Source organism: Gnatocerus cornutus, chromosome 1 (genome assembly GCF_029298725.1).
Source record: "Gnatocerus cornutus isolate USDA-ARS CGAHR chromosome 1, icGnaCorn1.1, whole genome shotgun sequence".
Lineage (NCBI taxonomy): Eukaryota > Metazoa > Arthropoda > Insecta > Coleoptera > Tenebrionidae > Gnatocerus > Gnatocerus cornutus.
The window spans coordinates 10,565,878-10,577,921 of record NC_142233.1 but is presented as its reverse complement, the minus strand read 5'-3'; the positions used below and the strand labels follow the sequence as shown (position 1 = coordinate 10,577,921).

Sequence of the window (12,044 nt, the reverse complement as noted above, 5' to 3'; positions counted from 1 at the left end):
GATTACTAATTAATTAATTAGTATTTAATTCGCGTCGAATGCTTCGAAAGCTCCATTGCTGCAGGATGATTATTGCTTTCTTACAGGTTTCTTACAGGTTCGCGACAAATTGTTTCGTTTGGTACGACCGTACCAATTGATGTAACAAAATTAATTGTAATTAATTTAATTAGATAAGCAGGGAGATCTGAGTTGAAATGTTAATTCAAAAACCACAGATAGATCGTGTTGCCATTGTGGTACTCGGAGAAGATCTAATTAAGTTTAAACCTTTTTTTTTTTTTTGTAATTTTTGAGCATTGGTCGATCATCGTCAATCAATCAAAAATCAATCGAACAATTTGAAAGAGACGCCAACAAAACAGAAATTAATTCGGGAGAACTTGAACAGCCAATAGGGAACAGCGTCCCCTTTGGAAAGGTAGTGCTGATTGGTCGAGAGATAGCGTCGGGTACGACCGAGCTGTTAAAAGGGCTGCAACTCCAAATTTAAGGGAGACTAATTTCGGCATTTCGATTCGATTCTAAGTTCTACAGGAGACAAATTCGATTCTGTTTTCTAATTCGGACTGGTCATTCGATTCTTATACACGAGTCGATACATTCGACTTGTAATTGTGAAGTGTTTGTGCAATTTGCCACGTAAGTTTGATCACACTTCCTTACTCTGATTTTTGTTTATAAATTTATCGCGCGGATGAGATTTTGCCTGATTTGGGGTCTCCCATTTAAAGCGATGACGAAATGAAATAATCAGTTAGGGTGAAGCCAACGCGAATATAATTCGTTAGATAGGGTGAAGCCTTCGAAACAATAAGCCAATAGATTTGCTAAAACCTCGAAGCGATCATAAACCTTAGTTAGGGTGAAGCCTTCGGGAAAGTTAAACAAATTAGCTAGGGTGAAGCCTACGCGAAGGATTGAGTCAATTAGGGTGAAGCCTTCGGGAAATTCATTAGCTAGGAGAACATGCATTATCTTACGAGTACCGCCAGCTCGAGATGATGACGCCACGAATATTCGGAGCCATTTTGTACTTGCAGTGTGATGTTCTAATTCTCGTTAATTAATTCATAGATTAATTAACACAATCATTTTAAGTTCACAATTTTCGTGCAGTCGTCAGAACTATGAGTTCTTTTTTTTTTTTTTCAACAATCAAAATTTATTCTGAGACTAATTTTTCTTGTCTCATTTTCATTGATTCCCTCCATTTTATGCTCCTTCTGAGTGCGAGGCGATCAATAATAAACGATCAGATTCTATTCTAGCGTTCACAAGAATTTCGATTCTAGTTTTTTTTTTCTAACAATGCCTCTGACGCTATGAATATTTTGATTTGTCAAACAATCGTACGCTAAGGCGTTTGGCTTGAGCTTGCTCGTCAATTTTACTCGATTCTATTGACTTCTGACCAACTACAATAGAGAGAATTAATCGATTACCATGTAATTCCAATCAAAGACAATTTTTCCTAGAACTTGTCACCAAGGTGCAATTCTAGATGCATTAATTGAGACCGGACTAATCAGCGCTGCTTAGCAAGTCCGATCGTCTCCATGTTAAAACGCATTCATAGTCAAAATATTTGACTGCAACTTTATTTTGTGCATTTTGATCCTGAATCAAACAACACCTAAACCTAATGGCACTAAAAGGTTCTGCACAGTTGTGAGCGTACAGGTCCGAGCCTCTGATTGCCGCCTTACGTATCTTCTGGCCAACCGTTTACTCTTTAGCCGCCTCTGATTGCCGCCACTGGCCGCCTCAGACTGCCGCTACTGGCCGCCGCTTATTGCCGCCGCCACACCGTGTCGCTTTGCCAGGCGAAAAACTCAACATCCAAATAATCAGTACCTTAATGTTACGCGAAAGCTGTAACTCCTTTACACATCCACAAAATGCGAAACTTTCCAAAACTCTATTGTAGTACAATTTCAAATTTATTCAAATTTAATTCTAATTAATAATCAATTTCAAGTGTCTTTCTGACACGGCTATTTCCCACGACTGTACACGTGATTAATTCAATTTAATCTAATTTTGACTTTCGAAGTCCGATTCTGTTTGAGTCTCATGCAAATCCATTTGCAGATTTAATTCCATTCGAGACCAAACCAAATTCTATTTTTTTTAAGTTTTAATTCAACTTCATAGACTTTGAGGATTGAACATTGCAAGTCACACGATGCTCTGATATTCCAGAGAAGGCGATTGCGAGTGAAAACGCACGCGCAGAACGAGAAAATAAAGTTAAATGAACAATAACATAAAACTCTTAAGCTCCGAACCGTTCTAAATTTCTAAGAATTGCGACAGAGTGGTGTCTCCGACAAAGCGTTTGATTAGAAACAGTTCAAATAATTGACGGCCAAAACTCAAATCATTTTGATTTGATTTTGTTAATAAACAATAATTGAAAGAATTTCTTTGTGTTTCATTTGTCTTGTAAACTGCGGCCTCACTGAATTTGGGGTTACACAACATAAATGATTTAGAATTTGATTCTAAATATTTCTTTTCTTTCTTTCTGAGCAAAAACACAACGTACATTTGGGTCCATTTCAACCAACATTTAAACCATCATCGTTTACCATAACCACCAACATCATCGTCCAAGGAGAGCATTTCAAAACGCTTTCATTTGGTGCCGTGACCAGGATTCGAAAGGGTCACAAGTTAAGGCATCATCTCACCATTTTGAGAACATCAAAAACTTCAAGGACGGCAACTTCAAAACGCTTACAATACTACACATTTCTGAATCAAGAAAATTAATATCTTAAAAATTATGAAAAAAAAATATGAGTGCCAATTTAAAATAAGAAAGTTGAATATCGCTCAAAAGATACTAAAAGACATCTAGAAAAATTTTAAAATTAGTTCAGTAAATTAAAAATCATTTAATTTGTTTTTTAAATTTTTGAAATAGGTTCATAAATAAAAATTCTACAACGCCTGCCGTTTTTTAAAAATCACCCTGTATGTATTTCATCTGGTGCATTTTATAAAAATGCTTTTATCTCTTCTGGGCTAAATATCTTCGATTTTTTTTTTCGGTATTTATTTTCCAGACTTTAGTTCAGAAATGCCCGTAACTTTGGACAATTTAAAATTTTCACATGGTTTACATTATTTAATGTATGTACTTCTAAGCATGGAGTAAAAAGTCCACAATATTTTATTAATTGATTTTTTATTTTTCCATTCCATGAACATTTTGCATTACGTTGTTGATATTTGTTCTTAGATTTTTTTGGTAAGAGGCTTTGGGTTACGGCCAATCACAGTCCGCGGTGAATTTTATTACTACACGGGTTTTAATTATGGCTATCATAACTTGTTTAAAACGCATTACGTTATGAACCAATACCTAAATGGTCAAAGATAAACTTTTGTTAATTGGTTGCAAAATATTAATTTTTAAAAATTTGTCATGTTTTTTTTTGAAATTTCTTCGCATTAATTTTGTAGACACCAAATTTTGAAATTACACAACGAATCAAAAATTATAAATATTTAAAGTTGAATTAATAGTCTGAATAAAAGAACAAATGTAATTAAGAATACATGCGGAAACACAAACGCAAACACCCACTACTGCACTTATTGCACACTTTATAATTAACAATTGGTTTTAAAATTAAACTGTTAATGATTAAACAATCTAAATAAAATAATAAAATTTGAAAAATCATTGGTGAGCGTCTAAATTTGACCTAATCTTCTACAGTTAAAAATTTAACTTTTTTTGCCCGGCGCATCCACCATTTTTACTCGTTGATATTACATGGCAATCATGTAGGTTTAACGCTCTTAGAAAAATTTGTGGTGTACAAATTTTACTTTTGAACTATGAACTAAATTTTAAGCCTTCAGAGGATGAGCTGATTCAAACATAGTTTTGAACATAAACTAAAATTTTGTTTGCTATCGGTAGTAACTTTTTTGTTTTGCGAATATGTAGTGCAAATTTAATTTAAAATTTTAAAAATGTGCAAGTTAACTTTCCTTACAAAGAATTTTTTGTAAATTTCATATTTCAAATGTAACTGTGATTGTTCATTCAGCAGATCGATTTACACAATGTTGACTTTTTAATCTCTTGCCTGCGGAATTTCAAACCAGAATTGTTGCAGTTAACAAATTGGCAACAAATTTTAATACTGCGGATCAAAAGGGTAAATTTACAAAACTCTATAGGGAGAAAAAAATCTTTAAATAACTTCGTAATCTAAAATCTATAAAATCAAACCTGCAGAAATTGCAGAAACGACAAAAGTTTATTAAACCAGAATCTTTTTGTAGAAATAAAAATCACATGGATGTAGACTAAAAAATAATAATTGCGACTACGTACAAGAATTATTTAAATAGAACCAACTTTTTTTATCATTTCATTTACATACTTTAAAAAACATCTAAAAGGTCTGTAGTACAGCCACCAACGAATATGCTCTTTTCAGTACCTAAAAATTGTTTTCAAAAACTATGATTCAAAATAAAATAAACTTACAATTGAAAATGTGCTCAACGACAAATCAATTATTTTTCCAGCAGTCAAACTTAAAGGAACTTTAGCACGTTCCATAAAGAGAAGTAGAGCTTTTTGTGCCTTTAAATCGTACTCATACCATCGTCCTAAATATGCAGCAGTGACTAACGTGTTACTCTAAAAATAAAAGTAAACTTTGATAAAATAAAATACAATGGTTACCTCGTCAAATAATGTTGCGCCGTAGTAACAAATTAAATAAATTTGAATAATCGTAGAAACGAGATATACTGCCATCAGAAGGAAAGTCCCACTTCCAGGATCGACCTACGATACTGTTTTGACCAAAACTTGACACATTTTAAAGTTTACCTTGATTAATTGAAAGCAACAGAAACAGATCGAAAGCGTACTCATGAAGAACTGACTGAAGACAATCCACGAGAAACATTTCTCAATCTTGTTAACGAAACTACAAGAGAAATTTAACGCAATACTTAAATCTTGTAGACTTACTAAAGAATTTGATGGTGGTGTTGAGTACATTCCCGGATTTTCTGGTAAATGAATATTCGTTTCATTTCTTTATAGTCGAGACACTTTTTGGGAATGCGCATTTCTGCGTACTCGTTCAAAAATTGTAAATTATCTTTCAGGATTTTAATCTGACCAGCGGCATGGTACACCAATCCAATGACCAGAGTGTCTAGTGCTGCAGCGTTGAACACCGTGTAAGTTCCCCCTGAAAGTTACCTCAGTTTCTGTTGTACTTTCTTATTACCTTACCAATCGTAATAAAGAGATAAACAGAATAAAAAATCACTCCACTAGTCTTTGTTTGGAATGGCAGCCACACTTCCATAGGAAACTCACGATCTGAGACAAACAAAGGTCGCAGAATCCACATGACATCGTCCAAAGCAAAAATGGCGAAAAAAACTGAAGAATTCCTTTTACAAACCCACACGCTATCATTCATTATATTCTTCTGTCTGTCATTCAACGTGGTCTTGAGGAACACTTCCAGATAATAAATACAATCTCTGATCTCCTTATGGTTGTTAAAAAATGCGAGACTCTTCGGTATGTAGATTACCATCGCGAAAATAATAAAAAGATTAACACCAGCGTCCAATAAATTCAGTTCTTCGTGGAGAAAATAATAAGTCACGCTGAAAACGGGGTCCGGGATTAAACAACCAAACAACATCACATACCCGTAAATTAGGTACAACTTTGAGGGATTTTTTGGAGGATACAGCCCAAGGATGCGTAACGTTATAAGATTAACACTGAAACTTGATCTGACGATGTCGTTCATTGCTTCACTGTTACTTCAGTGGCGTCTTATGCTCGAATGGTTTTGACTAGCTCTTCTGTTAATATTTAATTAAAAAGAATTCATTACGGTCATTATAGGTATAAAAAATTCACTTAGTAAAATATTCATGTATTAGTTTTCTAAGACACATCGCGTGCAGTGCACTCTTTAATTACAAGTTACCTATGCATCTCTAATCAATGAAAAAAATCATTTTATTGAAATTAAGAGAAATCCCGGGCAAGTCAAAATTTTCCTACAGAACATGATTTTTGTAGGCGTTAAATCACAGCTGTGCTGTCAATGGTCATTCAGTAAATAAGTCCAAAGCAAACAGTAGCTCGGAATAATTATTCCCATTTTATTGTTCCTACATAAAAGCAAAATCTTCCAAATCAAACAACCAAAAATCCAAAAGCATGATCTAAATAGTTATTCGTGTACCAAAGCCAAAAAAGTGTTTCTTTTCGGCCGAGTTTTTTTTTAATTTTGCGAGAGCAAAATAGCACTTTTTGGCCGTGATACACACAAGATTTTTTAAATAATTAATCATTAAATTTGCAAGTTTATTAATTTTGGTTTATGATTTATTGATTTAATCATTTATAACAACTGAATATTTATGAATCTTTCAGAAAAGTTCATATTTTCTTTATTTACATTTGCAGTTTCGGCTTGTGTAGCTTTACAATTTGTCTGAATTAGGTTTGATGTGCTTTTTGATGTTGTTGCTGCAGCACTGCTAGACCTGTTCATTTTCATTCATTCAACGCATCTTTGTTTTACTTTACAGCAGTTAAATAATTATAAAATTGGAGTAATGTCGGTATCTTGATGGAATATGCAAAACTATGGATAGATGGCGCCACCGTAGATCGGCCAAAAATGTTTGCGGCCAGAAAAGACTTACTTTTAGGCCGCTTTTCAGGCCTAAAAATTCCATTTTCAGTTTAAGTTGCCTAAAAAATCTTGTGTGTATCACGGCCAAAAAGTGCCATTTTGCCCTCGCCTTTCTTCTGACTTTGGTTGTCATCTCGGCTATTAAAATAAAGCTCGTCCAAAAAAGAAACACTTTTGGTCTTAGTACACAAATAACTATTTTTACAATTATTATGATTTGTAAAATTCATTAGTATTATTTTTGTAAAACTACCGTTTCTGAAATTTGTGGAGCAAACCATTGTGCGACGAGTTTTGAAAACAGCTATTCCACGACATTTAGACAAAAACTATGTGTTTATTTTGCACCTCTTAAGAGCATTATTGTCATAATAAAGTAAACCAAATATCGTCGACTCAAGGTGTTAAGTTGCTAAGTCTACTTTTGAACAAAATGCGTTTTCAATTTCATAAAAAGTAAAACACAAAAGTACAGCTTTAAATTCTGTAATGTGGTATCATTTCATAATCAAGAAACATTATTATTTTATTCCCCAAATTTTTTAATCTTTGATTTTAAAGGAAGTATGAGAAATAGTAGAATGTTTCACCAGTTTAGAGGCTAGTTTTCCAGCTAGTGTAAAAAGGTTTGATTCACGAGCCCAGCGAGTAGATCAATTTTACACGAGCTGGAAAACGAATTTTTTAACGAGTACAACATGCAATTTTTTTTTGTATTTTTGATGGAAAGGCCTAAATCGATAAGTTTTTAAAGAACCATCAAGGTGCAAAACGTTAAAACCATAAATAAAATTTATGATGACCAGTCGATAAGCAAAAAATTTCACGAAAAAATGTACAATCGTGCGAGTTATTCTCAAGATTTTTAATGGGAAGTTGCGGCAGCTGCACGAGAAGCAGTTAGAAATTTGCTTTTTGAAAAATCAAGAGAAAAATAATTAAAAATCTACAAACAATTTAATCAATGGAGACAAGGCTAAAATGTGAAGGCAGTTAGCGAGAATGTGCACTTAGCGTTTTTTTTGGAAAAGGTAGGAATGTGTTCATTTTTAAATTAAATTTTGTTATGTATTTTTGCAGAGTAAGAGTCTAAAGGCATCAACAATGTGGTCATCCCATTCAAAATACCCTTCAGCATTTGCCACAGTCTTCATCAAGTTTAAGTTTCAACGTATCTGACAACCATCTGTCCACGATTGCTTCAAACGAATTAACTTTTAATAATGAAACAAATTGTATTATATTGGACGTGAGTAAGTTGATGGTTTTCTATCAAGGATACTAAAAAATATACATATTGATTTTACAGTGAAGTTAAGTGATTGTTTACCTTCGAAAATCACTATGATTATGCATGGCCTTATTGACGGTCGACGATAAATTTTAATTAACGTTCTACACTTAAAAAAATATGAGTGTTTTTTTTTTATCCCGGCGCATCCACCATTTTTTGCACGACACGATCGCATTTAATGAATTAATTATTAATTATTAATTCTCACTTTTTTTTAATTAATGTAATATGTATATAGGATGATTTTAAAATTGAGGCTGAAAAAATATCCATTACAGCTTACTGTAAATAAATGAAGTTGGCAGGTTTCGTTTGTTAAATTGCTGTCTCAGTTTTAAGAAAAAACAAAATAAAATTTAATAATATATAATACTCGTAATTTAGGTAAATACCACTTTGGTGATCAATCTTTATTATGGTAAAGAGATTTTAATTTATAAACGAATCTGAAGAGCAGACGATTTGGGCAATTGTAAATATAGGGTGGGCCAACGAAAACGAAACTGAGGCGTTTTGAGGCACTTACTGGTGGAATTTTAAGGAACGCTAAGACAGGTCAATTTTAGTTGTGAGGGGGACACACAACACACGTGTTTACAACTTTTTGCAGTCAACTCCCTATGAGGGGTGAAATTAACCTTTTTTATTTTTAAAGATAGGTATAGGACATGGCACTTTTTTTGAAAGACCTTTAGAGTGATATAATTTTTTTTTATATCTAACCCCTATAAAAAAAATTTAAATTTCACCAGTAAGTGCCTTAAGGAGATATCGAACAAATTTGAATATAAGGCAAATTCAATGTATTTTTCTAAACACGATTACTCGAAAACCATTTGAGTAAATTGCTTTCTGGTTTTTGCATATGAATCTGTTCAACGTGCACTATGTTAAATGCTATATACAATTTTTATAAAGTATGTATTTAACGACTTTTTGATTAATTAAATACGAAAACTTGGCTGAAAGCAAAATAATTTTTAGCATTCCACATGCGTAGACTTTTCAAAATTCACACATACGTATTTTGAGAACAACCAGACAGTAGTATAACGTCTTGTTGTCAAAATTATGACTTTGGGGTGGTGAGAAGACTGAAAAACTTCTCGTAATTTAAAGGTTTTAAAAAATAGATCAATTACTAAAACAACAGAATATAAATATTATCTATAATTTATGTTCACTATTTTTTGTTACATTCACAAAAATCTTGGACAAAATTCGAAGATTGCAGTGCATCTATTAATTCTTTTTATTTTCAATTTTTGCAATTACACAAATTTCTCTTTTTGGGGAAAAATTTAATTTATTTATGAAGATAAACATTAAATAATAATAATGAGATATTGTAATTATTTTATTATTGTTTATTATTATTTTATTTATGATTCATGGGTGTAATTTGTAAAGTATCGGACCAAACTATCAAAGTATTTAAGATTTACGGGCCATGGGCAATAATAATTTGGCCACCAGTGCAGTCAAAACTATTAGCTATTGTCCTGACCACAAGATGATGGTCATAATAATCTAAACCACTCGGGCTGGGGTTTTAAGAAGTAGTTTTTATTTTTGGTTTTATTATCGTAGTAAGCAGACTAACCATGGGAAACTCACTAAAAGAATGCCGTCTACAAATAATGAAGGTTGAAGGGAGATGCTACATTTGACGTTTGGATGTTTAAAATGTATTATATAATTTTTCCTTTACGCAGAATTTTGAAGCAGAATTTACCGTTACAGTTTGTTAGATATCCCCTTAAAACACCTCAGCCTTAGAAATAAAAAAATGTTAATATCACTGTAAAGGTCACCCTGTATAATGTTTTCTAAGATGCCATTTGAATGTTAATTTGACGTTTATAATTCATGAAGTCAAAAAAATAATGTTGACGACTACGTAAACTATTTAAATACAAGTAACTTTTTTTTTATTTTATTTGCATACATATAAAAAAAAGATTTAGAAGGTCTGTAGTAAAGCCACTAACGAATATGCTCTTTTTAGTACCTGAAAACTGTTTGTGAAAACTATTTGTTAAAACAAAATAAACTCACAATTGAAAATGTGCCCAACGACAAATCAATTATTTTTCCAACAGTCAAACTTAAAGGAATTTTAGCACGTTCCATAAAGAGAAGTAGAGCTTTTTGTGCCTTTAAATCGTACTCATACCATCGTCCTAAATATGCAGCTGTGACTAATGTATTACTCTAAAAATAAAAGTTAACTTTGATACAATAAAATCCAATGGTTACCTCGTTATACAGTGTTGCGCCGTAGTAACAGATTAAATAAATTTGAATAATTGTAGAACCGACATAAACAATCATCATAAGGAAAGTCCCACTTCCAGGGGCCACCTACGACACTCTTTTGACCAGAACTTGACATTTGCGAGTTTACCTTAATCAACTGAAAGCAACAGACACATATCGCGAGGGTACTCATGAAGAACTGACTGAAGACAATCAACGAAAAGCATTTCTCAATCTTGTTAACGAAACTACAAAAGAAATTCAACGCATGACTTAAATCTTGTTAAACTTACTAAAGAATCTGATGGTGGTGTTGGGTACATTCTCGGATTTTCTGGTAAATGACCTTTCGTTTTATTCCTTCATAATTGAAACACTTTTTAGGAATGCTGATTTCTGCGTACTCGTTTAAAAATTGTAAATTGTCTTTTAAGATTTTAATTTGACCAGCGGCATGGTAAGCCAATCCAATGACCAAAGTGTCTAGTGCCGCAGCGTTGTACACCGAGTAAGTTCCTCCTGAAAATTACCTTAATTTTTGTTGTACTTTCCTATAATCTCACCAATCGTAATGAAGAGATAAACGAAAACAAAAACCACTCCACTGGTCTTTGCGTCAAATGGCAGCCACACATCCATGGGAAACCCACGATCTGAACCGAACAAAGGTCGCAGAATCCACATGGCGTTGTCCAAAGCGAAAATTGCCATAAAAACTGAAGAATTCCTTTTGGAAACCCACACACTGTCATTTATTATCTCCTTTTGTTTATCATTTAGAGTGGTCTTGAGGAACACCCCCAGATAATAGATACAATCTCTGATCTCTTTATGGTTGTTAAAAAATGCCAGACTCTTCGGTACGTAGACCATCATCGCGAAAACAACACCAGCGTCCAAAAAATTTAGTTCTTTGTGTAAAAAACAATAAGTCACGCTGAAAATCGGATCCGGAATTAAACAGCCAAACAACATCACATACCCGTAAATTAGGTACAATTTCGAAGGATTCTTTGGAGGATACAGCCCAAGGATGCGTAACGTTGTAAGATTAACATTGAAACTGGATCTGACGACGTCGTTCATTATTTCACTGTTACTTCAGTGGCGTCTTAAGCTCGAATGGTTTTGACTAGCTCTTCTGTTAATATTTAATTAAAAAGAATTCATTACGGTCATCAAAGGTATAAAAAACTGTCATAATAAAATATTCATGTGTTTTGAAGTTTTCTGAGGCACACCGCGTGCACTCTTTAATTACGAGTTTTTATTCATCTTTAATCAATGAGAGTGATCGTTTTATTGAAATTCAGAGAAGTCACAAGCAAGTCTATACTTAATTTTTCTTACAAAAGATTATTCTAGTGGGCGTTAAATTTAAAATGCAACTCTATCATTAGTCATACAGTAAATAGATAAAAAAACAGCTCGAAATTATTCACATTCTTTAGTTCTAAATTAAAACAAAATTTTTCAAATCAGAGCACTAATAGAAGCAGTAATGCTTCATTTTATCACTGGACGTAATTATTGTCCATTGAGTGATAGATTTTAACAATTCTCTTTCGACAATCATAATTTTTAAAATTAATTAGTTTCAGATCTGTTTCACACTATTCAACAATTAATTACTTTTATTCAATTTTGACATTTAAACAGTCGTTTATTTTGCTGTTAGTAGGCCACTAAAGCTTTGGTTTATCCGCTAGCGGTATAAAAATGTTAATCCACAAGCAAAATAAAAATTTTATTTTGCTGTTTTGAAACCATGGTTA

At 32.9% G+C, this 12,044-nt stretch overlaps 2 protein-coding genes across 2 annotated transcripts; both read right to left on the bottom strand.

Annotated features, from left to right (window-relative positions):
• Positions 1-4,421: 4,421 nt before the first annotated feature.
• Positions 4,422-5,816, bottom strand: LOC148180312 (odorant receptor Or1-like). The gene is made up of 6 exons (XM_088036116.1): positions 5,282-5,816; positions 5,012-5,237; positions 4,868-4,967; positions 4,718-4,822; positions 4,517-4,672; positions 4,422-4,469 (listed from the first exon to the last, which is right to left on the bottom strand). Exons 1-6 carry the CDS (start codon positions 5,814-5,816, stop codon positions 4,422-4,424), a joined length of 1,170 nt encoding a protein of 389 aa, XP_087892242.1.
• A 4,157-nt stretch (positions 5,817-9,973) lies between these two features.
• LOC148180311 (odorant receptor Or1-like) lies at positions 9,974-11,355 on the bottom strand. The gene is made up of 6 exons (XM_088035998.1): positions 10,833-11,355; positions 10,563-10,788; positions 10,418-10,517; positions 10,270-10,374; positions 10,069-10,224; positions 9,974-10,021 (listed from the first exon to the last, which is right to left on the bottom strand). Exons 1-6 carry the CDS (start codon positions 11,353-11,355, stop codon positions 9,974-9,976), a joined length of 1,158 nt encoding a protein of 385 aa, XP_087892124.1.
• Between the last annotated feature and the right edge of the window lie 689 nt (positions 11,356-12,044).

Coding starts and splice junctions, on each gene's coding strand:
- LOC148180312 (XM_088036116.1), bottom strand. CDS start 5,816: ATGAACGACATCGTCAGATCAAGTTTCAGTGTTAATCTTATAACGTTA. Junction 4,823..4,867: donor GTTGCTTTCAATTAATCAAG/GTAAACTTTAAA, acceptor ACAGTATCGTAG/GTCGATCCTGGAAGTGGGAC. Junction 4,470..4,516: donor CGTTGAGCACATTTTCAATT/GTAAGTTTATTT, acceptor AACAATTTTTAG/GTACTGAAAAGAGCATATTC.
- LOC148180311 (XM_088035998.1), bottom strand. CDS start 11,355: ATGAACGACGTCGTCAGATCCAGTTTCAATGTTAATCTTACAACGTTA. Junction 10,789..10,832: donor TTATCTCTTCATTACGATTG/GTGAGATTATAG, acceptor GGTAATTTTCAG/GAGGAACTTACTCGGTGTAC. Junction 10,375..10,417: donor GTTGCTTTCAGTTGATTAAG/GTAAACTCGCAA, acceptor AGAGTGTCGTAG/GTGGCCCCTGGAAGTGGGAC.